This window comes from Pyrus communis, chromosome 5, assembly GCF_041283825.1.
Source record: "Pyrus communis isolate YQ-2024b chromosome 5, ASM4128382v1, whole genome shotgun sequence".
NCBI classification, from domain to species: Eukaryota; Viridiplantae; Streptophyta; class Magnoliopsida; order Rosales; family Rosaceae; genus Pyrus; species Pyrus communis.
The window spans coordinates 2,212,854-2,240,724 of NC_142569.1; the positions used below are offsets into that span (position 1 = coordinate 2,212,854).

The 27,871-nt window shown below is 35.3% G+C and overlaps 4 protein-coding genes and 2 long non-coding RNA genes across 7 annotated transcripts; 2 read left to right on the top strand and 4 right to left on the bottom strand.

The window, feature by feature from the left end:
* On the bottom strand, nt 1–1,734 carry LOC148696542 (uncharacterized). Its single transcript, XR_015962236.1, has 3 exons — nt 1,599–1,734; nt 205–277; nt 1–110 (listed from the first exon to the last, which is right to left on the bottom strand). It is a non-coding gene; the product is annotated as an uncharacterized LOC148696542 (long non-coding RNA).
* A 788-nt stretch (nt 1,735–2,522) lies between these two features.
* LOC137725648 (serine carboxypeptidase-like 31) lies at nt 2,523–6,340 on the top strand. Its single transcript, XM_068464406.2, has 10 exons — nt 2,523–2,897; nt 3,509–3,616; nt 4,030–4,125; nt 4,342–4,434; nt 4,533–4,615; nt 4,720–5,007; nt 5,187–5,317; nt 5,469–5,564; nt 5,657–5,762; nt 5,907–6,340. The coding sequence occupies exons 1-10, from the start codon at nt 2,609–2,611 to the stop codon at nt 6,054–6,056; spliced, it is 1,440 nt and encodes a 479-aa protein (XP_068320507.2). The 5' UTR covers nt 2,523–2,608; the 3' UTR covers nt 6,057–6,340.
* Nucleotides 6,341–10,387: 4,047 nt separating this feature from the next.
* Nucleotides 10,388–12,590, bottom strand: LOC137725649 (NAC transcription factor 25). The gene is made up of 3 exons (XM_068464407.2): nt 12,033–12,590; nt 11,595–11,917; nt 10,388–11,232 (listed from the first exon to the last, which is right to left on the bottom strand). The coding sequence occupies exons 1-3, from the start codon at nt 12,214–12,216 to the stop codon at nt 10,615–10,617; spliced, it is 1,125 nt and encodes a 374-aa protein (XP_068320508.2). The 5' UTR covers nt 12,217–12,590; the 3' UTR covers nt 10,388–10,614.
* A 2,471-nt stretch (nt 12,591–15,061) lies between these two features.
* LOC137725336 (alpha-galactosidase) lies at nt 15,062–17,946 on the bottom strand. Its single transcript, XM_068463983.2, has 12 exons — nt 17,646–17,946; nt 17,500–17,558; nt 17,072–17,128; nt 16,847–16,985; nt 16,692–16,767; nt 16,424–16,548; nt 16,210–16,293; nt 16,020–16,084; nt 15,845–15,927; nt 15,617–15,757; nt 15,363–15,503; nt 15,062–15,244 (listed from the first exon to the last, which is right to left on the bottom strand). The coding sequence occupies exons 1-12, from the start codon at nt 17,801–17,803 to the stop codon at nt 15,158–15,160; spliced, it is 1,215 nt and encodes a 404-aa protein (XP_068320084.2). The 5' UTR covers nt 17,804–17,946; the 3' UTR covers nt 15,062–15,157.
* Nucleotides 17,947–21,019: 3,073 nt separating this feature from the next.
* Nucleotides 21,020–25,153, top strand: LOC148696543 (uncharacterized). Of its 2 annotated transcripts, none has more exons than XR_015962238.1 (3): nt 21,020–22,052; nt 22,205–23,084; nt 23,720–25,153. It is a non-coding gene; the product is annotated as an uncharacterized LOC148696543 (long non-coding RNA). The 2 variants fall into 2 exon arrangements; XR_015962237.1 differs by having other exon boundaries at nt 22,205–22,956.
* LOC137726191 (alpha-galactosidase-like) lies at nt 24,399–27,388 on the bottom strand. Its single transcript, XM_068465074.2, has 12 exons — nt 27,070–27,388; nt 26,925–26,983; nt 26,442–26,498; nt 26,205–26,343; nt 26,052–26,127; nt 25,783–25,907; nt 25,555–25,638; nt 25,365–25,429; nt 25,189–25,271; nt 24,960–25,100; nt 24,711–24,851; nt 24,399–24,595 (listed from the first exon to the last, which is right to left on the bottom strand). The coding sequence occupies exons 1-12, from the start codon at nt 27,225–27,227 to the stop codon at nt 24,509–24,511; spliced, it is 1,215 nt and encodes a 404-aa protein (XP_068321175.2). The 5' UTR covers nt 27,228–27,388; the 3' UTR covers nt 24,399–24,508.
* Nucleotides 27,389–27,871: the final 483 nt, after the last annotated feature.

Sequence of the window (27,871 nt, forward strand, 5' to 3'; positions counted from 1 at the left end):
ATTTTTTTTGAAGGCCCTTCCGAAATGGAGGCTCTAGGCGGGCGCCTACTTGAGCTACCCTCAGGGCCAGCCCTGCTGTTGATTGATCTCCCTCTATATCTGCTCTAATCCTATAGATTGATAATTTTATATTAGAAATATACCATTAACTGCAATACCTAATTTGATTCTTTGCGGATAAGAAAATGCTAAAAATGTATTGACCTTTAATTTACTGGGTAGTTCTTTCCTTGTGTTCTTGGACTCCTCGTGCTAGTCGCTGTGGAAGAGCTGAATCCTTCCACAATGTAAAGTTATTTGCCAAACAAATTTCAATTATTACATGATAAATGCAAATCCAAGATGACTAGTCAAAAGTTAATTACTTGTCAAGTCATCCAATAAAAAACCGATAAAGATTTATTGTTGAGATTCATGAGAATATAAATTAATAACATGCCTTGTATATTTATTATTTTTACCTTCTTTAGTTATTCACTGTATTGGTTATTAGTTTTGAGTTGAATGTCTGAATTTATCTATTAACTAGGTGACCACACAACATCACTCAGGTAAATTCGTCGCATCTATGTTTGAAATTGTCGTATTAGGCTTCGGAATCAAATATGTGTATTGTTTTGAACTCATTCATTTATAGTGTGTTTGTTGCACCGAACTATTTTGGACTGGACTAGCTTTAGAGACTGAGTTGGATTGACTTAGGGCTGGTTTGGTATTGCTGTGCTTTGAAAAAAAAAATTGTTTTTGCTGTGCTGTGAGAATAAACGGCTGTGAAATAAAGCAGCTTTGGTAAACTTTTTTGTAAAAGTGCTTTAAAAAAAAAAAATAACAGTATTATAGTGTTTGATAAACTTTTGAGCAAAACAAATGTGAAAAAAGCTGGTTTTTCAAAGCTAGGTTTTGCAGCTTTGTGTTTTTAGCTTTTTTTCACCCAAAACTGTGAAAAAAAGTTGAAGTTCAATGTTTACCAACCATAAAAAAACTTGATAGCCACTTGTTTCAGAATCACCTTAGTACCAAATTAGGACTTAGTGAAATGTTTGACGCAGTATCGGACTAAGAAGTAGGATAATATAAATAAGTGAAAATTTGATTTTTTATTTTATTTTAACTAAAGAAATCTAATGCCAAAATAATGTTGAATACCACACCGTCAAAAATTGTATCAGTCGATAAAATTTACCCAAATTTGTTGTCATTTTCTAATTCACCTTATAAAATAAAAAACAATTCCCAACCACATTCCTCATCTCACCGACTGCCTGCCATGGCCGTTGTCTTTTCCAAGTGCCCAGCTCATGGATCATTCTAGTTTCAGAAGAATTAATCACAACCCCTCCAAATCTCAAAACCCTCTAAAGCTCTCTCTCTCTCTCTCTCTCTCTCAACAAAACAATGGTGGAAATCAGTATCCCAATTGAACATGCAAAGTGGGCTGATGTGAATTTGATTAGTACTCAGTTCAATTACTCGATCCAAAACATTGAGCAAAAAGCATCCAACCACCAAACTGAAGATCGAATAAACACAATCATATCTTGACCTAAATCAGCAGAGAAAACACGGACTGGAAATTGAGAGAGGATAGAGAAGAAAACCTCCTGGCCGGCGTCGGCCTGGGCGAGCTTGAAGGTAAATCGAATGCGGCCAGAGCAGGATCTTCCTCGGGGGGTTTCACCACAGTCGGAGCTCTCTGCAGCTGCAATTTGGTTTTTGTTTTGCAGCTGCCGTGGCTGATGATCGAGTTGGCCATCTCTGCAAATTGATGAGCCGAAGATGACGAGGACGTGATATGAGTTGTCAGTCGGAGATAAAGGACGCGAGAAAGAGGACGAGGACGCGAGAGATGTGGTCTTAGCAGTCCCATGGTTTGCGGGAGGACTAGCTAAGACCGTTTAGCGAAGTCGGTAATCGGAGTAGCTAAGCCCATTACAACTAGTCCCTTCCAATAACAAACATGGAACTTCACTAGCTTTTAATCCAATTCAGTCCAAGTGAGACTTATTATTGATTTGGTACTGGGATGTTTTTATAAAAAGTGGGTATAAAAAAAAGTTGAGCTCAAAAAAATGTTCGGTAAACACTTAAAAACAACTTATTTTCACAATTTTGAGTGAAAAAAAGCTGAAAACGTGAAGAGCAAAAATGAGCTTATTCTCATAACACAACAAAATTTTTTTTTTTTTTCAAAACACAGTAATACCAAACCAACTTTTAATCATGTCAAACAAACGCACCCTTTAGTTTGTTCATCAGTCATCGCCAACCCACACACGAGAATGGACGTACCACTTATCACACTTTCTCCTGCATGAATACCCTAGTACCATGAGCTTACCTAATTAACCCACGTCAGATGCCAACGCCAAATTCGTCAACGAAATAAAAATAATTACATTGCCACGTAAGACTAGTCTTCCAAATCTACTTTCTTTTTCATTTTCTCTTTTTTTTTCCTTTCAATTTTGTTATCATCCTCGAATGGTTTATTATAAATAGAAACATCTGGATTTGCTTATGTTTCATCTTTGTTTTATGGTAGCTGTCTCTGACTCTCTTGCTAAGCTATAGTTTGTGTTTTGTACTTCCATATATACAACAGTACAATATGAATATTGTATCAAAAGCGACGGCTTTCTTTGTTTTGGCTCTCGTTGCACTGCTGTTTGTGGAGCCTGTTTCGGGTAGAACGAAAAGGGCTAGTACTGAGAAACTGAACAACTCATTGGGGACTCAGGACCTTGTGACCAACTTGCCCGGCCAGCCTGCTGCAGACTTCAAGCACTACGCTGGCTATATGACCGTGAACGAAACAAATGGGAGGGCTCTTTTTTACTGGTTTTATGAGGCTGCCTCCAACCCAGATGGAAAACCTCTTGTGTTGTGGCTTAATGGAGGTGAGCACTGTCAAAACTGTCTATTATATATGATCAGTGCCTTAATCATGGTGATATCTGACTGAAACCACTTAATTAATTTGATTACGCCTGAGGAAAATTTTTATACATGATCAACTTGTTTCAGGATTTTAAACCTAATCATCTTATATCAGGGGAAATTATTAATCGATCAACTTGCAATTATGTTTTTAGCGTTATGGATATATTCCATGCTATATATATATATATATATATATATATATATATATATATATCCATCTTTTGACTAAGTATATATGCAATTATCTATATTCCAAATACATAATCTTTGCATGTGTGGAGGAGGAAGCAAAGTACAGGTTCCTTGATATCTTCTTGTTTCCTAATCTTTAGACAGTTCCTCATGCTATATATATATTAAACATTCTAATTTTGTGTTAATAAACAATTACATAAAGTTTGTATTAGATTATCGGGTGGTTAATTCTCCTATTGTACTTGCTTTAGTGGAGCTCATCCCTTTGTCCTTTCCAACTCATCCAAAGAGTGTTCAATGATTCACAATCCCCATCTACAACTTTTTGCTTCATATGTTATATGCTGAGGTGACAAGATTCTTTATGTTTCAGGTCCTGGGTGCTCTTCTGTGGGATATGGAGCAACCCAAGAGATTGGTCCATTCATAGTGGACACTGATGGAAGTGGAATTAAATCTAATAACTACTCATGGAATAAAGGTATTCGGTACTTTCAAATTAATTTCATTATCAAACAACACGTTACAAGAAACAAAAAGAAGATTATATATCAAGGCATGGTTGCGACTAAAACTCCGTCCTGCTATGCAATTAGTTGTTTATCTCTCTTTTTCAGTCTCTCTTATCATGTGACTAGAAACAGTTAGAGGAAAAATCATTGGTTGCTTCCAAGGTTCTGCCTTACTTTATGGAGAATTTTACCATCCAACTGGTTTTATATCTTCTCATTCTATCTCTCTCATTAAACGACCTAGTCAGGTGTGATGGGAGAAATAGAAAGAAGGGGATATATCATTGATTGTACCTAAGATTCTCTAATATGTTTTACGCTTAAACATCTCATTTGCTTTTCTATAACTGTGCCCCCTAAAATTTGCATGCGTATGACGCAGAGGCCAATATGTTATTCTTGGAATCTCCAGTTGGGGTTGGCTTTTCATATTCTAATACAACTAGTGACTATGATAATCTCGGCGATGAGTTTACAGGTCAGTTAATTACTTCAGAAGTTGTTTGCTATGTATAATTCCCTAGCAAACGGTATTACTATACTTGCAATAATGAACAAGTATTACGGTTTATATTTAATTTCCAAACGTACGAATTTATATATTTTGACCTAATATGAGTCTAATGACTATTAGAAGATTTTAATCTGGTTTTCTGATTTGTTTTTATTTTGTTCCTTGGATTATTTAATTCAGCGAATGATGCGTATAAATTCTTGCATAAGTGGTATCTCAAGTTCCCAACATACAGAACAAGGACCTTCTACATTTCTGGGGAGAGTTATGCAGGTATGTCACTCTCAGTCCCTCACCCTTTTGATCATGTGCTGCAACTGAACTTCCTTTGTATACCCTCATTCTTCTCTCTCTTTTTTTTTGGTTAACAGGAAAGTATGTTCCAGAGCTCGCCGAGCTCATATATGACAAGAACAATGATCCTTCCCTTCATATTGATCTCAAGGGTATCCTGGTATGGTCATTTGGGAAACAATAAAAAGGATCCAGCTCCGTTTAGATATCAAATTAAAAAAAAAAAAAATTAAGTTATTTAAATTTCTTGTGTTTGATGTACAGTTGGGTAATCCTGAAACATCTGATGCTGATGACTGGAGAGGTCTGGTAGATTATGCTTGGAGTCATGCTGTGATATCAGACGAAACTCACAAAATAATACGCGAAAGCTGTGATTTCGACAGAAATGATACTTGGAGTAACAAGGATTGTACTCTAGCTGTGGATGAAGTGCTAAAACAGTACAAGGAGATAGATATTTACAGCCTTTACACCTCGGTCTGCATTGGTGATACGGCAAGCTCAACTGATGGTTCGATGCAGGTCATGATGAAACGCACATCTACGATGGTGAGTAAACATTTATTAAATTTATTTTATAAATCAGGACAGCGATATCAGATATATTATGTCCTTAATTATACAGCGATACACATATCAACTTGTTTCACTAGAACATGCTTACGAATTTTTTGTTCAACATATGTTTTAGGCACATTTAGTTAAAGTTCATGATTTGTTCTTATCAGATGCCGAGGATTATGGGTGGCTACGATCCATGTCTCGATGGATATTCAAAAACCTTTTATAACAGACCAGATGTGCAAAAGGCCCTCCATGTTAGTGATGGTGTCCGGCTCAAGAACTGGACCATCTGCAAGTAATTACCGTTGCCTCCCTCTCATTGTTCTCTGAAAGTAGCAGTTATAATTCATTTTAGCATGTTTTCCAAGGTTATTTATCTCTAAGGTGTGTATATTCAAGAAATACCAACTTGCTGAGAACATGTTCTTCAACTATTTTGGTTGCAGCAAAAAAATATTTGAGGACTGGGCATATTCGAAGCCTTCTGTTCTTCCTATATACAAGAAACTCATTGCAGCAGGACTTAGAATATGGGTGTACAGGTAGATGTTCCCTGCCTTAACATCGTTCATTAGATAACATATGATGAAAACTATAAAACCTGGCTCATGTTTTTCTTTTTTGGATGGTTCAGCGGAGACACAGATGGAAGAGTTCCTGTGCTTTCCACAAGATACAGCTTAAGTGCTCTAGGATTGCCTATTACTAAGGCATGGAGGCCTTGGTACCACGAGAAGCAGGTAATAGTTAATTAATTAGATAGCCTTAATAATTGAAGTTGGCATAAATAATAAAAGTTAAAACTATGACGATATTTTAGCTTTTTTCTTTCGCTATTAATTAAACTTTACCAAATTAAACTGGGATTGTGACATATATTGCAGGTTAGTGGATGGTTTCAAGAATATGAAGGTCTTACATTTGCAACATTTAGAGGAGCTGGGCATGCAGTTCCCTGCTTCAAACCAAGCAACTCACTGGCTTTATTCACGTCTTTTCTCCTAGGCAATCCTCTCCCAACTGCTCGAGTATAACTATAGTAAAGTCAGTAATGCTGATAATTAACCAAGAAAATCCTATATGGATCTGTGTAGGGCTCAAAAAGATTTTTGCTCTTAGTACTATACCAACTATATATTGCTGGGCTACATGTAGTTGAAGACCATAGCCGAAATAGAGAATAAAAAAAATATTAGTTAACACATCAAGAGGGGTAAACCGTTCAAATATTTCTTATGTAAAATAAGGCCCTACGTCTCAAGAAATTACGAGTATTGAATACAAAACCTCGAATGCAAAATACACCCTTTAAATATCATTCTCATGCCTTGGTACCTAATTTTCCGCAATACCTGTTGGTGAGTTTGAAAGAACTTATCTTGCAATTGCTAGTTTTGTTTTATTGGGCTCAATGGAAATTATGCAACCGTCATGGAATTGTAAGTTTAAATATAGCGGAAACAAAAGAACTCAACATATCCAATTAACCTCTAATCTTGTGAAGTCGTCGCAGCAGAAAATAAAGGTTCTTCAATGGGGCTTGATCTTTCTGTTTGCCTTTTTTTTTTTTTTTGCGAGAGCAGGAACTCTTTATTTACAATGTAAATAGTGGTCTTTGATAAGGATACTTCCTATCATGAAATCCTTATCAAAGTTATCAATTTTGATAACCCTTGTCACTAATATCCAAATCATCCATATTAGAATGGTTGACACCAATTGCACTGGGACTTCTTTAGGTTATATTTTAGTCTTTATACATTCCTTAATAACCAACAAGTATTGTCATACATAAACTCTTATGATCTCAATCCCTTATGCACGTGCTTAACAAGTATGCAACTCTTATTAAGCTTACATGAATGGCTCAAGGGTAATTTCATTTTGCGTAGTTTCTTGTGATACATGCAATATGGGAGGTAGGAGTTAAACGCAAGACTTTGGGTTCAAGAATAATTAAATGCTCTTAATCACTTGAACTACAAGTCTTTTATGATTTTTGTACAATTTTAAGCAACACAGTTGGTGCACAAATGAAAGAGCGGCCATGGGCCGAGGCATCGATTTATAACATTGATTGTCACTAAGGGAAACGAAAATATCTCCTGGTGAAAGATAATATCGCCTTTTCAATGTTTGAGATGATTGTGATACGCCTATACAGGGTTTTGGTGAAGTTCAACGTACATATAGAAGGATTAATTCGAACAAGAAATGCTTTATCCACAGACGACTTTCGTGCCCGGTTTTGATATCTATTCCAAAAAAAGGAGGACTAATTATATGGATCTTTCTTTATAAATATAATTTGTCATCTTTCTTAACTAAGGAAATTGATTACTTACAAAGCTTGTTTAATTAGATAGTAACGGAGATATGATGTCTTCTTATAGCGAAAGTTATTCCATGGATCATGTACAAAATACAAATATCTCATCCTTACAAAATTCTACATAAAAAAAATCGTACTTTTTGTACAATGAATTTGAAGAAATTCATCCCTGCATAAGTTGAGAGACACTTCTCACCAAAAAAAAAAAAAAAACCCCACCGTATGTGATCCTATTCAGCTCCATATATTTCACCACCCTTTATGTGTTATGCCCTACAAGAATCTGACGAACGTGAGACCCTATATTGTTCGTTTATTGGACATATGACCTGACATGACATATTCATTCTGCTACATCAATCAGGATTTAGGGTGAATAGGCCAATGACACGTACGCTTTGAATTGAAATCAATCAAGAAAACGCGATAATTAGGTGCGAGTGCTTTTGAGATAAGCCAATGCCAGGGCGATACATAATGTGCTACAAGTATAGAAAAAATTAGCTAAAGGATGAAACATTCTATCGTGTAATTAAATGCCAATGTTTGCCATATTGACATTTCAAACCCAAAATCTCATCTTGAAATCAACAGCTGATAGCGACAAAGAATAATCATGCGTCATTTCGTGGAAAATATTGGCCTCAGTAGAGAGATTTTTCAGTGTGATTGTTCTACGAGATGGTATAATACGTATTTTTATATAAATTGTGGGTTATGTGTGTTAAAAGATTAATAACTTAAAAATTAAGATTTTACACCACTTGCATAAAAATACATGATGTATCATTCGTGTTCCTGTCACAACTAAAATTTTCTGGTCTCACTGATTCTCTCCTAATTTTCCATATCTTAATATATTATTTAATTAGGCTTTGTTTCCTATATAAAAGTTAGATTTGGACCACTTGGCTATCAATAATCACACTGAGTCTTTTTTTTGTTTTTTGTTTTTTTCCCATATTATGATTTGTGTCCATATAATATGTTGAGAAATACTAAGGGACTCTCCACGGTCTCTTAGTAATCTCATGTTTTTTGTATAATATTTTATAATGTTGGCACGATAATTAATGTTATATTATGAGGTGTCAGAGAATTCATAAAAAGTTCCACTTTTGAAATAGTCTCTTTAGCATTTCTCTAATATGTCTTATGAGGTCTCCAAAATTTTTGTGCCAGTACTAATTAATTAATTAATTAATCTCATTGATAGATTGGAGAGACTTTTCAGTCTTCCCGTAACACGGAGCAAAATTCTATGTCATTATACAATTGGAGGAAAGTGTATTGTTTTCAAGTGTCTCTTCAATTATATAATGACACGTGGTGTTCCGTCTCGTGTTTCGGACACACTGAAAAATTTATCGATAAATTATTGTTGTTTTTTTTAAGCATAAGCGATTGCATTAAACTTTAGAATCAAATACAACTCGATCATGGAAGAAAACATCATGAATAGCGTCGAGTCGCACCCCATTACATAATTAAAACTCTTATTGATAAAGTGTTTAAGTTTTATAAAAGTATAACAGCATACAATGATGTGAGTTTACATCAATATTCCAAAGATATATGAAATGATATCCCTTTTGTTTTGGTGAAAATATAAAATCATATCTTTTAGTTATAGATGAATTATTCCTTCATGTTAAAAGAGATTTTGGAGACCACTAAAGAAATTAAAAGAAGGCTGTGGTAGCCGATAGCTAACCCTAGCCAGTCAAAAGAAAGAGTAATGAAGACTATAATACTAAAGAAACAAAGAAGCCTCGTGTGTAGTTTGCTGCATGCTAGCTAAGGCGATCTTTAATGCACCGACAAAAGTTAAGAGTCAAAAGTTATATTTGACTAACACCGTCTGCAATACATAGGAAAGTTGGTATCATATTCAACTTTGGTGCTATATGTAAAATCATAGTGATTTGGATATAACTCTAGAGTTAAAAGGTGAAACCCCACCTTTAAAACATACGAATGTTATATTTTACTTCTAAAAGTAATTAACTCCATATGCATTGAAAATTAAACGTTAAATTGGATTTTATATGCATTTAGAGTCAAAATAACTTTATAATTTTTAACTTTTACCTTTGTAATTAGAGGAAAGGGATCCTCTCCGGATCCCTTCCTCCTAATCCACCAAGTCCAGGGATCCGGAACATTGAAATTTAATCCAACAAAATTATTACAACTTTTAAAATGGACCCCTATTTGTAGCCGTTGAATCAAATTTCAATAATCTAGATCCCCGAATTTGATGGATAGGTATTCAGAAAAGATCCCTTTTCAAAATTAGAGATAACGTCATTACTCTACAGAAGATTTTTTTTTTTTTAAAGTGAAAAAGTATTATAAAAAAACAATGCAAAACAGCCAAAAAGTCTGGCTTTTAATCGAAGGTTTTTGGCTTTTAAGATTCCACTCATCATTACAATTTAGTAGTATTTATTTATTTATTAGTGGCATGTTTTAAGTTTGATTTCCGTAAATAGATATTTCGATACTAAATTATTGTAGTTGTCTCATTACGTGGAGAAATTTTTTATTGTGACGGAAACATGGGCGGTACATCATATATTTTTATGTAAATGGTGAGACATTTTATTTTTTATGTTATTATTTTACTTTTAAGTTATTAACTTTTTACCACACATCCCACTATTTATATAGTGACATATGATGTACCACCATGTGTGCCGGTCACACTAAAAAATCTTTCCATTATGTGACTCAACTCAAATCTTTTACCTCTTGATGTAAATATATGTTTTGCTCAAGATCCCTAAAACAAATCGAACTGACTACGGGTTGTTCTGTAAATTTGAAAATTTTCAGGGTATATTAATGGAAGTGCACATAAATGTAAACAACATCTCATATGGGTTTATTCATAATTGAGAAACATCTCATGTGGCTTAAGGAATGGCGATGATGGCTAGAAGTCTCTTACGATAATTGCAGATATGGCACATCAAGGTTTCTACATAGTAATTCACACCTAATACAAATTAGTGTTGGATAAACCATGCATCAAAATAAAAAAATTTCCAATAATATCTACGTATAACAGATTTTACACTGCCTATGTAACAAGTATATATATAAGTTGAGAGTGACACTAAACTAAAAATTAAATTACATGTTTTTCAACAAAATCAAAATAAGATAAAAATATATGAAACGTTACCCGTATATCGTTGCTAGTTAAAATCCAACAATTCTGATTCTGCATCTTAAACCCACCATCCAAAACCAAACTATGAATTCCAGTTCATGCTTGGGAGTTGAAACTGTGGGCGCAAAACCTCATCTCCTAGTGAACCAAGAAGTGCAGGATTAGGGTAGAACGGCGCCGTACCCTGTGGCATCTGATTCAGCATGGAAACAAATGAGTTGTTTTCACTGTTGAGATCAGCTTGAAACCTTTTGCTCGATGAAGTAGTAGTAGCGGCAGCAGCAGACCCTATCGATCCCACGTCGTTCCAAAATGGTGATGAAAGTTGACGTTTCAAGGGTATGCTGGTTTTTGAGCTTGAAGTTGATATGGCTCCAAACTGATCATGATCATGGTCATGATGATGAGAATGAGAGCCTTGTTGATGATCGCTTGACGATAGTATGCCCTCGAAAAAGCTCTCGTGATAATCGCTTTCAAGCAACGCCGTGTAATTTGTAGTTGGCAGCTTTGATGACAGTGGTGGCGGGAACGGCGGCGGTTTTTGAGTTGGCAATATTGATGGGTGGAGAAACATACCCTCTTCCATAGAACTATTAGAGTCCTCGGCCTTGTGAAGAAAATGATCACCCTCCATAGACATCGTAGGCCTTTGCGCATTGTTTTTCTTATAAACCCGGCACAAAACCCAATCATCAAGCTACAACAATAACATGACCAACAATACATTATTTAAAAAATAAAAAATAAAAAAAAAAAACCAATTAATAGATCATACAATCATTACAAAAAAAAATTGAGCGCAAGATATATGTGGCACAGGATGGCCCGAGTGAGTGCTATTCATAGATGAATCTCATACGATACGTTTTGGTTTTCATTATTGGCTGTGGTGAATCACATGATGATGGTAGAAGAAGGCTGAAATGTCTTTGTAGAAGTAAAAAAAAGTGCTATTCATGGACCGTGTTTGATAACACGATATGCCGTAGACTTTCAGTCAATCCGTCTTGTGCTACAGATATATGTCAAATATATATGTTGTACAAAAAAAGCACATACCCTTAGGGAGGCTTTCTTGTTCGCTGCATCAGAAGGCTTAGTGGTACTAAAACTCATATTGGCGGTTGTGGTGTTGTTGATAAGGCGATACTCATGCATAATCCAATTGGTTTTAATCCCTTTTGGGGGCTTCCCTCCATAGAAAACAAGAGCTTTTTTCACACCGACGTTGTGGTTTCCGATTGATGTTAGAATAGGCTTATCGGTCCCGGTTGCCTTCCAATATCCTGAAGTTGCTGCCCTGTTTGGCCGTGCCCCATTCGGGTACTTCCGGTCCCTTGGAGTGAAAAAATACCACTCTTGCTCCCCAAATGTTGCCTTACCTATATCACCAAAACCAAAATCAAAATTTTCCCAAAAATTGAAATATAATTTCAAACGCGAATTAGGTCAGTTGGACATAATTGTGTATCTGGTGGACAAAAGCAAAAAACGTACTTGGTAGTTCCCATGGATCAAACTTGTACAAGTCTACCTCTGCGATGATGGTGACCGGAAGCGGGATGGAGGCGGCCTTTTTCTTGAGGTAATGGACCACCAGTTCTTCGTCTGTCGGGTGGAAGCGGAACCCCGGTGGGAGCTGCGGGTGCTGTGAACCCGATGATGAATCTGTGCTCTCCATCAAAACTACTCCCTCTTTACAAATAATTAATTTTTGAGAGAAAAGAAGAATAAAAATATGAATTGATGAAGAATTAGAGAGGGTTTGAGAGTTGGCAGTGGGGGCTGGATACTAAGAATGGGAATGGGGTTGAGGGAGTGTGGCGGTTAGGTACTAATATAAAAGACACAAGCGGCACCGGTGATCCGTCGACAAGTGGATTTGTTACGCAAGGATTTGGAGACACGTGGAAGGAAATGAGGGGTGGGGACCACGAATATGTAAAGGCAGGTGATGTGAGGGAGAAACGAAATGGGGGAGGGGCATGTTTTGTGGGTCGGAGGTTTGGAACTGCCTGTACGCCTTTCATGTCATGCTTTTCTTGTCGAACGGCCAAACACTCCCTCCAAATAACAGATTTTATGTGTGTTAAGAGAGAGAGAGAGAGAGATAGAGTCAGTCTGCACGTGTGTATGGTGTAGATTCCATTTTCTTAGTTTGTTGATAAACTGAAAACGTAAGAGAAAATTACACCTACCTCTTGCTCTTGTTTTTTACTTTTGTTTACTAGGTGATTGAGTTTAGGGTGGTGTTATCCACAAATTCTTTTTAATTTCGATACACTTTTTTAATTTTTGACTTTTGGTGAATTGAATAAATTGAAGAGTATCGCATGACGTAAATTAACAGAGAGTGTGAAAGGTAATGAGTGTGTGGATATCATTATTCTTGAGATTATTGCTTCCCTATGTGATTGATTTTTTTTTTAATTTTTTTTTTCTACTATTACGAGAGGAAGGAGGAGAATTTGAAACTATATAATAATTAGGGCGAGATAGAGTTTTGAACCGAAACACATAAACAGAAACTCAACACTCTATCCACTAGAATATTGGACTAAATGTATCTATGTGATTGACTTGTAATTAACACAGCGACAAACTTTATTCAACCTTCAATGAATTCATAATCACACAGATAATATGTTCACTTATTTGAAATACGGCTAGTTATGATAAGTTTAAGAAGAAATATGTATTGAGTGATCAAATTTTCAATCTAAAAAAAACTGATCAATCTAATTTCTTTTTTTATTTATAAGAAACTAACTAATCTAATTTATTGGTCACTAGAGCAATGTATCCATTTAACACATAATAACACGGCCTAGCTATAGCTAGAAGATTCAGTTGAATGTTATTTTCTAATTTCCATATAGGTAATTAAAAAGCAATCATCTCTTGGCTCATTTGGTTATATTATTACTTTAATTTCTACATATCAGCACATGGACGACGTGCATTTCTACTTCGTGGAATCAATATTTAGGCCTAATCATGCACGCATGGACTTTGACTATATGAACGGTCCATGTTATTTTTTCCTGTCAATTTGCTTTCAATAACCAAACCATCCATCACTATCCACAAATTAGACAAAAAAAATGAGGTCATTTGCTTTGCTTCTGTAGCTTTATATATTTTTGCAGTTTTGCTTCTGCCCATATCGCATTGATCTGTGACTTGGGATGCTTTGTGCATCACAAAATCCAAACTTTGCTGATGAGATGTATTTAAAATTGTTAATAGCCATGTGGCATACATAATATAAGCTCTATCTTAGTGATCGGTGATCAGCCTATGATTGGGGCACGTGGAATTAATTTCATCATTATCTGATGTTTAATTAAAAGCTTATTCAGGGTCAACCATAGAGTTGATATGCATGATGATGATACACTTTCTCAGATGTAGTCAGATAATCCGATTTTTAGATGCACACTAGTGTGTTAATTGGAATGCTTTTTGGAAGAGCTAAAAAATCACTATATTTTTGAATGAGAAACTTAAACCGTTTATAGGCTAAGAAGCGCTTTCTAAAAATATTTATTTAAATATCTAATAAAAATAGTGAAAAACTTAAACCGCTTCATAGCATAAGTGCTTCATAAACAATCATCAACGAAAATTTTACCTCTCGGCTTTGTTTGATTAGGTAATTAACAACAAGTGGGTTGGCCCAGAAGTCCGTGAACATCGAGGTTTTTCTTTTCCTAATTAAAATTATAATCATATGGCAGCTGCCCTGCCACTATCATGTGTATTACAACATGGTGTTTTGTGGCTTAAAATCTGCGACCCATCACACTTCATTAGATCATGGTGCAAAATTGTGTAAACATGCACATGAACATATATACTCGAAGGTCAGATGGTATCTAAAACATTATGGCTGCAAGTTCAAACAATTATTAATCATTTTTGGTCCGACTTCAAAGTTCGGATTAACTTAAGGCTTAATGAATAATGTTTCCGGAAAGAAGTCTCCAATTCCAGTTTGTCTTTAGCAAGTCATTTTCGCTCAACTTGTCCTTTAAATCGATTAGAAATAGTCACTCACATTTGGATTTGATATTAAAGATATGAAGAATGAATGAAGATGATTTTTAATGTTTTAATCTCAACCTTAATACGAAATCCAATCATGGATGATATCGAATCTTTAGTCACTAGGTGATCAATAGAATGAACTCCTAAACTGATATCTCATGCGGCAGCCATAAAGCTATTATTTTATTATTTTTCATGCATTACCTTTAGCAGGCCTTATGATTGGGGTCAGAATAGCTCAAATAAACAACATATTGAGAAATTTCATTTTAGAATGTAATCTTTACTCTTTCAAAATGCTTTCACATTTCAAATTAATAAGACATATTATACGAATTGCGCTTATTTTCCAACATATTATATTATTCTTCTTTAAAATTGGGTAAGGTTTCTGGAAGGAGCAATGGAGAAATTCATACAAGCAATCCTATGATTTCTCATTCAATCTATTAAATAAAATATCTTAAGTCAAACCATTCAACTCAACAGATATTTATGTATTTAGCTTATAAGAATTGCAGATATTAGTTCCATATGGTATGGACTATTGAGTCATCTTCATATTTGACCAATTAAGGAGTCAGGACATACATCTTACAACCATGAGGAGCAACATTTGCAGTCAGCCCAGTAAGCATGCTCCTTGAAACAAATGAGTGCTGCAAACAAATGACATTACGGTTTTCTATCAGTGAGGACTAAGATATAGTTCATCTATTTATACGACATTAAAGCATGATACTAGAAAGTCAATTTTTTTTAATGTGTTAGTCATACCGCCCATAAGTCTCTGACTGTAATAGGTGTATTTGGCGAGAGTCCAACTTCCTTCCATGTCACAGTTATAGGAGCTAATGACCCGCCTCTATTCCACAACACTACCACCACTCTTTTATTTGATAATGGTCCTGCCCACACCTGCATCAAATTGAAATGCATCACATGCCTTGCAGCACAAGCATGATTAATCAGTAATCTAAAATAAATTGCTGAAGTGAAGGAGAAGGGCAGCATTTGCCACTGCAACGTACTTCTAGGTTATCTTTGGATCGCAGTTTCCCCGCTTGAACTCCGAGTGGATCCTGATTAACATCAATAACCTCTTTATTTCCAAGAATCTGAAGAGTTTCCTTGCTCGCAGATGGGATGTCACATCCGATAAGTAAAGGAGCCTGTTGCAAATATAGATTTGGGATCAGCGATAAATATAGTCAAACCAACGAACTGAAATTTGTATGGAAAGTGTGGAGAGTACATACTTTCATGACTGCCCAAATGCTAAAATGAGATCGATACTCCTCTACACTCATCCCTCCATTTCCCACTTCCAACATGTCAGGATCTGTTACGATTACATTAAAATTCAAATAACTATCCAACAATTTTGTTTAACAAAGATAAGAAAACAAGACAGTAAACAGCATAAAAGTTTACCGTTCCACTTGCCAGGGCCCGCATATGTCTTCCAAATGTTGTTTTGATCTGCAATCGACGTGATGCTGAAATCGTAACATAAATTAGATTAATTCAAAACAAACTAACATAATGTTTCAAGGTTAGAATTCTCTGTCATGTCAGGATTCAGCTTGAGATCTTGAAAAAAGAAAGGAACTTTTGATCGAACCTTTCCCAAGTGTCCTGAATGTCTCCCGTAGTTCTCCACACATTTCCATACTGACCAGCCCATTTCGCAGGATCCTCTTGTCCCCTTTAAGAACATATTTCTCTATCAAAGTTTTGTTTGTCAAAGCCAAACAGTTTCTAACTTTCTAGTGATGCAAACAGAGTATTATTTGAAGAAGTATATATAATGATTTCATGAATTACAAGTGACTTACCATTCGCATATGGAGTACAGGATTGGCCTTCCAGCCTTTCGCAATGCAGAACTCATTATAGGATATCTGATTTGAGGTTTAGAACCATCATGGTTGCAGTTATCGTACTTCAAATAATCGACACCCTACAGCCAAATGCCGTATCAGCCCAAGTTCATCGTCTCTATAAAATTAGTTGTGTTGATGTTTCGTCTAAACTAGAAGACAAAACAAACTACTCATCTTAGCAAACTATATATGTAAACGCAGAAAGGTATCAGACACAAACCCATTCAGCAAAGGTTCTTGCGTCTTGCTCTTCGTGCCCAAGTGAGCCTGGCATTGTGTTGCTGCAAGTATAATAACTAAAAAAAGCAGAAAGATGAGAAATGACACTTCGAGTGCTATTTCAGATAAACAAAATTTTCGGAGATAATTTTTTACCCAGCATCAGAGTATATGCCGAGTTGTAAACCCCTTGCGTGAACATAATCAGCAAGGGCCTTGATTCCAGATGGAAAAGTTGACGATTTTGCTATTAGGTTACCACTACTGTCTCTGTTTCTTTCAGCCCAACAATCATCTGCTTTTTAGTTCACATCAATATATAACAAGAAAAAAGCTCATTCAGAACCAAATTAACCAAGCAAATGATGTGAGGATGCTGACCTATATTGACATATTTGTATCCGAGTGCTGCCAAGCCAGTTGAAACAAGAGCATCCGCTGATATATGGTAAAAAAATCAAACAAAATCGCAACGATTATGCCGAAATACAGAGAGCTTGGATTCCCAATTTGGCTACTAGTAACTACTAGAAACATAGTGTTATGAGATGGCTAGCAAAGACCAGATCATGCATGTGCTTATATCAATGTAACACAACGCAAAATGGTGCATCATGTCTGAAGTCGCAAGAAGCGTTGAAGGAAATATGGAAGTCTAGCAAAAGTAGTTCAAATTATTTGGGTTTCTTCAGTTATTGTCAATTGGGTATGGGTAAGATGTTCATATTAAAACGAGCCTACTGATAAAACATATTACAAAAGCAAGTACTGCAACTGTACAAATGAAGCATAATCTGAAAGTACTTTACCAGTGGTCTTCACTGTGGCTTCACTTATATTGCATTGGAAGTGATTCCAACTGTTCCAACTGCGTCGAATTTCCAAAAGTTAGCTTACCAAATTGAAAAAAAGGCAATTCCTTTTCACCTAAAACTTTGAAAACTTGATATCTTACCCCATTGGAGGTGTAGTAGCAACGCCATTGGCAAGGAGGAACTGACCGTATTCTGCTTGGTGAGTATTATTCATCAAGTTCAGAGCATCAATCACATTGAAAATAGACGAGATAACAAAGAGCAGAACAAAGAGTGAGCTCCTGCGTTTCCAATCCATCGGGGTACGTATCTGATCCAAGAGCTCTAAAGAGAGTGAGAAGGGATTTTGAGTGTGGCGGAAGTTTTTAATGTGAAAATGGGCGAATACAGACAGATAACGCCATATTTATACAATTAATATGGGGTTGGCTGTACCGACACAACCTACTAAGATTCTTTTAGTGAGAAATTATAATAAGGATGCTACAATTGTATTTTTTAAGTATAAATGGACATATCCTTATATGTTATTAATAAATTTAATTAAAAAAATAAATATGGGGTTGGCTGTACCTACACAACCTATTTAGATTCTTTTAGTAAGAAATAAGGAAGCTAATTGAATTTTTAAGGTATAAATGGACATTTATTTATATGGTATATTAGTAAATTTAATTAAAATTAAAAAAAATATGGGGTTGGCTGTACTGACACAACCTACTTAGATTTTTTTAGTAAGAATAACGTTATAATAAGGATGTTAATTGTATTTTTTTAAGTATAAATGGACATTTTTATATGGTATATTAGTAAATTTAATTAAAATTAAAAAAAAATGAGGTTGGCTGTACCGATACAACCAAGTTAGACTCTTTTAGTGAGAAATAACGTTATAATAGGGATGCTAATTGTATTTTTTAAGTATCAATGCACATTTACTTACATATTATATTAATAAATTCGATTAAAATTAAAAAAAAAATATCATCTAGCTAGATTTAGAAGTTCTTTCTTAATTTTTAAATGCTTGTGATTAATTGGGGTGGTGGCCAGCCACATAGCGTCTAGGCAGATGAGAGTTTTTAGAATAGTGAAAATTTGTTGCAATGTCAGACCTCCCGTCTGCTTGCCCGTCAATTTGTCTATTAACTGCTGAAATGGTAGGCACAGAGCGGACACTTACCCCAAACACAAAAATGTAATTTACTAAACCTAGTACAAAAATAATTGTGCAATTGTCCCAATCTTGCAAATGCTTTAGCTGTCATATATTTTTTTTTTCAAGGAAACGATTGCTTTATTTTAATAAAACTCAATCACACAGGAGTCTTGGATGACACCGTTGCATATAATATTATATTAGTCGGGTCCTCAAATCTAACTATATCATTACCAATTGAAATGGGGGTTAGATGCATATTTTATGTTTTCCTGCTGATATAATTTTGTTGAGTGCACATTTGAGTCAGACTTGTCGATCAAGACAATGTGTAAATCTCATTAAACCTAAATTCACATAATCTTCTTTATAACTTAATAAATAAATTGCGCTTTGTTAAAATTAAACACGAGTGAACAAAAAGCTAAGTATTGCACATAAGGTTAAACCTATTGATCATAGCATGACACAAGTGAGAAAAAGTGATATAACTTAAAGAAATGTTATGAAGACTTTCTTAAAAGTGAGACTCTCAATGGACTTTTTTACCTCATATTTTTAACACAATATTTTATAATGTGAGTACGAAAATTGATGTTAAAATGAAAGTTGCAGAAAATCTATAAAAAAAAGCTCATTTTAAAATATTCCCTTGGTATTTTTCTAAAACTTAAGCGAACATAGCATGTTAGCATCACACACGTCCTCATCAATTCATATAGCGCAAGCAAAATAACTAGACACGTATTGAGGCTTTGAGGCTACGCAAAGGCATGCAAGCAAACAAGTAAGCGTGAGGAGAATCTATAAAGGCATGAAGAAACTAGTGACTTGAAATACAATACAAAATCAAAAAAAATGATCAAATGGTCCTAAAAGATCTTGCCTCCACACGACGTAAAGTGGATGTGCATAACAGAGAATTAATCATGAATTAAAAAAAAATTTCAGTTACTTTGTTTTTTCGTTTAAATTGTTTGGAGTTGTTTTAACAATTCTTCAAATGAAGAGGGAAAAAAATGGAAATTATTATTGGATTTTAAAATCGTATATTTGCACATTGCGCTTATCCTTCAATTAGTACAAATATTATTTTGAAACAGAATGCTGCTATTTAACCTCAATTTAGAGAGGTGATTTGTAAGGTCGTTAGTAAATTGAGTCAAAATTTTGATGCCTTCAGTGGAGGCTGATTTTGCAATTACTGTCTAACTGATATTACATAGTACTACTTGGTGCATTGATTCAAGCTTGTCGTACGATGTTACTGTCTAATTGGAAATGAAATATATGACAAACCTATCGCAAGATGAATTTTGTGGCTGATGAGTTGGCCAACCTAAGCCTCTCTTATCCTTTGAGTTCGGTCTATTTTGAACAAGTTACATCTTCTTGTAAGCAGCTATTATTGTCTAACATTAAACCTCGCGATATTATTTTGCAATTTCTCTTTTGTAGGGCTATTACCCTTTGTTTAACAAAAAAAAAAAATAGCATTATTCTTTTGCCTTAGAGCATACGGATCCAGAAATCTGGGCCAACTGAGAGAGAGATCAAAGCGTGGGTTTGTGTGTGTGGTGGGTCAATAAATGAGCCAATGGATGCCGCATAATTTAAATTGAATGGTCTGAATTTTCAAATCCATCTGCTATAGAGGTAGAGATCCAGAGATGATCTCATTTCCTTTTTTGGAATAACAGTTCCTAGAAAAAACATAAATGTGAAAGAGAGGAGACCTTGTCTTTGTGCGAACTGTTTTTCCTATTTTAGGCTGGAGGCCCGTAGCACAGTATGTACTTTAGATATTAATTACTATTTGGATCCGATTTTACAATATCGGTTCGAACAATCGAAATCGTTAAATAAGGAGGTTCTAGACCGTTGAATTTCATATTTTTCTAGATATTACCAAAAGATAATTGAAATGACGATGTGGTGTGATCATATGGGTTTTGAAGAGATAAGAATTGGTAAAGAATGAATATTCCTTTTGTTTTCCTATCTGATCAAAACAACAATTTGCATTACATGCAGACGTGTGGGTCTAGGTTTGAGATGATGCGATTTCATTGGTGAATGGGGCTCCAGGAAAGCTTTGAAGCTTTAATCACGTGGAAGGCTTTATAGTTTTGACGTTTTCGACATTATCTTTAAGAATTTGGGAGGCATATGCATTGAATTATCTTGAAGAAAGTGGACGGCACTACTTGAGATGGAGTTTGAATACAGGATGATGTTCCCTATTGTTGGATTGTTGATTGGACTCTACAAGCACCATCAGGTCGTGCTAAGCAGATATCCAGCCCTATAAATACAAGATTCAGTGTATCATTCCAACCCCCCTCTAAATCAACACATAAATTATCCTACGCAAAGCTTCTCAACAACCTGAGATTTTATCTTTCTCCCCTTTATTCTCGCCAACACATCTTCAGTTTGGATAAACAACACTGTGAAGGCAACTGGCGACATCTTCAGTTTGGATAAACAGCACTGGAGCAGTAAAATCAATTGACCGAGAAGCAACTTCAATTTGGATAAATAGCACTCATTCGAGACTGACTGGTTATTTATCCAAGTCTCGGTCAATAAGGATTTCCGAGTCTTTGTTGGTAGAGGTTATCCCATCAGCCTTCTAGGCGAAGTGAGGTGTTACCAGGTTACCACATTCGGCACATTGAAAGCCGAATTTGAAATTGAATTTCGCAGAACTAGCAGCCTTGTCTTCAGGCTCTAGTACTCGAAGGTCGAGACGTGTTCCTTCCTTGGCTACAGTCGCAAGATCAAGATGTCAGCAGCACGCTCAACGCGACATCAGCATATTTTACTTGTTGGCCGAACTCTGACGACGAGTTGGCACACCCCGCATATAACCAAAGAATGTAGTTAGCTCATTAGTTACTCAGTCTGCGCACCACGTAGGCTTGGTAGTTTTTATGGTCAACAATTACTCTTTCTTTAAAACAAAAGAAAATTTCCACATAAATAGAATACTACATGTGCTTTATAAAAGATTGTACATGTCCTGTACATTTAAAAATCATATATGGTTTGGCCAGACAATGAAAATTGTTGAGAAGCATCTGAGATAATATCAATAATTTTCTTTGTCCGGTCAAAGTATATATGATTTTTAAACATCTGAGATCAATTCATCCATCCATCCATATTCATGTCCTTCATTTGGCTTCCATAATTTCCATCTCCATCCCAACCTACAATCAATTTTAATCGTGAACTGTTGCTGTCTTCAACTACAATCGGTAAGATGTTTTCAAATGGAAGACTAAGGTGCTGGTTTCTAGCAATAGTTGGTGGTGGATGTTCGTAATCGTTATGGAGAGCTATTCCGACGCTTTCGGTAGTGGAGTTGGAAGGAAGCAGTTAGGTTAGCTTTTGTGGTTTTTCATTTTTAGGCCCAAAACTATGTTTTGGGCTTTTGGGTTACTATTGAGGTCTATTCTTTTGTTTGTGTGAATGTTGTTGTTAGGCCTCTAATTATGTAATATAGTTGTTTTTTTTTTTTTTTTTTGTTAATAGAGTAACCCTTGACTGAAAAACAAAGAAAAAAAAATTGTTGAGAAGTTTATTTTGCTTGGAAATGGATGGCGACTGAGACCATCTCCAACCGAAGGGTCTAGAGGGCCAGAGGGCCGAAAATAGCCCAAAAACCGTCTTCAACCAAGGGCTAGGTCAGAGGGCTGTGGAATCTGAGAGGGCCCCACAAAATTGGAGAAGGCTAGAGGGCTGGAGGGCAAGCAGCCAGCCAGCCCAGGGCTGGCCAGAAAAACTGGAAATCCTATCGGTTATAACCGACAGGATTGCTTAAAAAAAAAATTTGAATACAACGGCTAGTCAACTAGTCGTTGTATTCAAATTTTTTATTTTTTTTGGTTTTTTGGGCCAATTTTTTTTTTTTAATTCTTAAAAATTCTATTTTTTTTTCTTATAAATACCTAAACCATTCATTAAATTTAAATTCTAATTTTTTTGGTTTTTTGGGCCAGTTATCGTTGTAGTTTTTAAATTTAAGTTGTTGGATTTGAATTTAAGTTGTTGTAGTTTTTAAATTTAAATAATAAATTATGTTTGGCCCTATGGCCTTTTGGTCCTCAGTTGGAGACAGAGGCAAATATGGCCCTGTACTGTTCATTAAAATATTAATATCTTAAAGAATCTTGGAGGGCAAGAGGGCTAAAACGAGTCATTTGGCTAGCTCTCGGTTGGAGATGGCCTGACTGGTGGTGAGAGTTGAAGAGGATGAAATTTCGGTGCAGTCAATTCAATTCAAGGTCAATTTTTCCAAACAACACATTTATATATTTCTGTAGTAATGCTGCTCCGCTATGTGGCGGGCGGCGGTGCTGAGTTTCTTTTGCTTGCTAGGTATACTGCTCCGCTGGCCACTGATAGTTTCTTGGTAAATTCTGTGCTATTTCTTCCGCATCTTAGTTTGGATGTCATTTGCCCAACTTTTGTCTTTCTTCAATTCAATAATGCTAAAATGTTATTGCTACCATTAAAATATAAGGAAAACTAATGAAAAGAACTTGAAAACTTTGATTTTAAACGATAAAGACAAAATAAAAGGTAAAGTGAATAATACTAGAATTGACTTTAGTGTAAAAATGTAGTTTTTCATTAAAATGAACAGTACCGGAAGTTTTTCGTTAAAGTTTCCTAAAATATATCCATTGTGACTTTGTCCAATAAGTTTAACTGACTAAAAGCAATCTTAATATTAATATATATGTATATAATTATTTGATTAGTCTTGCTTCCGTTAGTAGTCCATGTTAGTGAGAAATATTTCAAAACTCAAACTGTATATAAAATTAAAATTGATTACCTATATTTCAAAAATCAGATTATACAAATTCGTGCTTATTTTCCAAGAGATTGTATTATTTTTCCTTAAAATGGGGTAAGGTTTCTAAAAAGAGCAATGGAGAAATTCATACAAGCAATCCCATGATTTCACATTCAATTTATTAAATTAAATATCTTAAGTCAAACCATTCAATCCAATAAATATTTACTTATTTATTTATTAAGGAATCAGACTTGAAGTTTCTTTTGCTTGGAAATGGATGGTGGCTGACCGGTGGTGCAAGTTGAAGAGGATGAAGTTCCCGTGCAGCCAATTCAATTGAAGGTCAATTTTTCCAAACAACTCATTTATATATTTATCTTAATTTCTGTAGTAGTACTGCTCTGCTGGGCCGGGGGTGGCGGTGCTGGGTTTCTTTTGATTGCTGGGTATACTGTTCCGCTGGCCATTGATAGCTTCTTGGTAATCACAGTATAAGTTCTGTCCTATTTCTCTTCGTATCTTAGTTTGGATGTCATTAGCCCAACTTTTTTCTTTCAATTTAATATGCCAAAATTTTATTGCTACCACTAAAATATATCCATAGTGACTTTGTCCAATAAGTTTAACTTACTAAAAGCAATCGTAAGATTAATATGTATGTATATAATTGTTTGATTAGTCTTGCTTCCGTTAATAGTCAATTTAGTGAGAAATATTTCAAAAATCAAACTGTATATAAAATTAAAATTCATTACCTATATTTCAAAAATCAAATTATACAAATTTGTGTTTATGTTCCTTGAGATTATATTATTTTTCCCTAAAATGGGGTAAGGTTTCTAAAAAGAGCTACGGAGAAATTCATTCAAGCAATCCCATGATTTCTCATTCAATTTACAAAATATATCTCAAGTCAAACCATAAAATTCAACATATATTTATTTATTTAATTGATTAAGTATTTGAAGATATTAGTCTTATATGGTATGGGCAATTGATTGAGTCATCTTATACTTTGTATTCCGGACTAATTAAGGAGTCAGGACATACATATTACAACCATGAGAAGCAACATTTGCAGTCAGACTAGTATGCATGTTCCTCGAAACAAATGAGTGCTGCAAACAAAAAACATCAAGGTTTTCTGTCAGTGAGAACTAAGATATAATTCATCTATTTATAAGACATTAAAGTATGATACTAGAAAGAAATTTTTTAATGTGGCAGTCCTACCGCCCATAAGTCTCTAACAATAACAGGTGTATCTGGCGAGAGTCCAATTTCCCTCCATGTCACAGTTATAGGAGCTAATGACCCGCCTCTATTCCACAACACTACCACGACTCTTTTCCTTGATAACGGTCCTGCCCACACCTACATCAAATTGAAAGTCATCACATGCCTTGCAGCACAAGCATGATTAATCAGTAATCTAAATTGCTGAAGTGAAGGAAAAGGGCAGCATTTGCCATTGCAACATACTTCTAGGTCATCTTTGGATCGCAGTTTCCTCGCTTGAACTCCGAGTGAATCCTGATTAACATCAATAACCTCTTTGTTTCCGAGAATCTGAAGAGTTTCCTTGCTCGCAGATGGGATGTCACATCCGATAAGTAAAGGAGCCTGTTGCAGTCATAGATTTGGGATCATCAGTATATATAGGCAAGTCAAACCAACTGAAATTTATTTAGAAAATGTGGAGAGTACATACTTTCATGACTGCCCAAATGCTAAAATGAGATTGGTACTCCTCTACACTCATCCCTCCGTTTCCCACTTCCAGCATGTCAGGATCTGTTACGATTACATTAAATTTAAAATAATTACCCAACAATTTTTTTTTAACAGAGATAAGAAAACAGGACAGTTAACAACATAAAAATTTACCATTCCACTTGCCAGGGCCTGCATATGTAGCCCAAATGTTGTTTTGGTCCGCAATCGACGTGATACTGAAATCATAACATTAATTAGATTAATTCAAAGCAAACTAACAAAATGTTTCAGGGTTAGAATTCTCTGTCATATTAGTATTCAGCTTGAGATCTTGAAAGAAGAAAGGAACTTTCGATCGAACCTTTCCCAAGTGTCCTGAATGTCTCCCGTAGTTCTCCAAGCATTGCCATACCGACCAGCCCATTTCGCAGGATCCTCTTGTCCCCTTTAACAACATATTTCTCTTATCAATTTTTTGTTTGTCAAAACCAAACAGTTTTTAACATTCTAGTGATGCAAATAAATGTATTTTGGAAACAAATTTAAAGCGGAATATATACAATGATTTGATGAAGTACAAGTGACTTGCCATTCGCATATGGAGTACAGGATTGGCCTTCCAGTCTTTAGCAATGCAGAACTCATTATAGGATATCTGATTTGAGGTTTAGAACCATCATGGTTGCAGTTATCGTACTTCAAATAATCGACACCCTACAGCCAAATGCCCAAATCAGCTCAAGTTCATCGTTTTTATCAAATTAGTTGTGTTGATGTTTCATCTAAACTAGAAAACAAAACAATCTACTCATCATAGCAAACTATATATGTTAATGCAGAATAGTATCAGACACAAACCCATTCAGCAAAGGTTCTAGCGTCTTGCTCTTCGTGCCCAAGTGAGCCTGGCATTTTCTTGCTGCAAGTATAATAACTAAAAATGCAGAAAGATGAGAAATGAGACATGGAGTGCTATTGCAGATAAAGAAAATTTTCGGAGATAATTTTTACCCAGCATCAGAGTATATGCCGAGTTGTAAACCCCTTGCGTGAACATAATCAGCAAGGGCCTTGATTCCAGAAGGAAAAGTTGACGATTTTGCTATTAGGTTACCACTACTGTCTCTGTTTCTTTCAGCCCAACAATCATCTGCTTTTTTAATTCACGTCAACATATCATACAATAACAAGCAAAAAGTACATCCAGAACCAAATTAACAAAGGAAATGATGTGAGGATGCTGCTGACCTAGATTGACATAGTTGTATCCAAGTGCTGCCAAGCCAGTCGAAACAAGAGCATCCGCTGATATATAGTCCAAAATTCATACAAAACCGCAAAGGTTAATACCGAAATACTCTTTATAAGAAGCTTGGATTCACAATTTGGCTACTGGTAACTACTATAAACATAATATTATAAGATAGCTAGCAAACACCAGACCATGCAGGTCTTATATCAATGTAACACAACACAAAATGGTGCATCATGACTGAATTAGCAAGAAGGAAATATGGAAGTCTAGCTAAAGTAGTTCAACTTTTTTGAGCCTCTTCGGCTATTGTCAATTGGCTATGGTTGGATACTCGTATTAAAATGAGTCAACTGATAAAACATATTACAAAAGCAAGTAATGGAACTGTACAATATATATACTATTGTGATATTGTGTATGTTGAAGAGAGAAAAATGATCGGAATACAAATAAACAGTAGTCTGAAAGTACGTTACCAATGGTCTTCACTGTGGCTTCACTTATATTGCAGTGGAAGTGATTCCAACTGTTCCAACTGAATCCAATTTCCAAAAGTTAGCTTACCAAATTGAAAAAAAGGCATCTCCTTTTCACCTGAACTTTGAAAATTTGATATCTTACCCCATTGGAGGTGTACGAGCAACGCCATTGGCAATGAGGAACTGACCGTATTCTGCTTGATGGGTATTGTTCTTGAAGTTCAGAGCATCAATCACATTGAAAATACATGTGACAACAATGAGCTGAACAAAGAGTGCGCTCCTGCGTTTCCAATCCATTGTGGTGTCTGATCCAAGAGCTCTGAAGAGGATCAAGAAATGAGTTTGGGAAGAGTAGGAGTGATGAGGGAATTTTGAGTGTGGCGGAAGTTTTAATGAGAAAATGGGGTTTGGGGGGGTGCCAGTACCGACACAACCTACTAGATTCTCAGTGAGAAACAACATTATAATAAGCATGCTCCACAAATATTCTTTAGGTTTCATACAAAATTTAATCAACAGGTAAATGTTGGGTTACATAACATATTCATGTCTTATCTTTTAGACATTGTAATGCTATACATCAACTTACGACTTCGTTGCAGTATCAAACTTCTGTCTCTTTATCTATTAATTTATTTGTTAATTGTTAAAGTGACAGACACGGCCATACTTTCTCACCGAATACAAAAATAATTATATGATTGTCCTATTTTACAAATGCTTTAGCTGTCATATTTTTTTTTTTTTTAAAAGGAAACGACAGCTTTATTTTAATAAAACTCAATCACATGAGGGAGTATTGGATGACAACGTTGTATATAATATTATATTAGAAGGGTCCTCAAATCAAACTAGATCATTACCAATTGAAATGGGGTTAGATGTATATTTTATGTTTGCCTACTCATATAATTTTGTTTTGAGTGCACATATGAGTCATA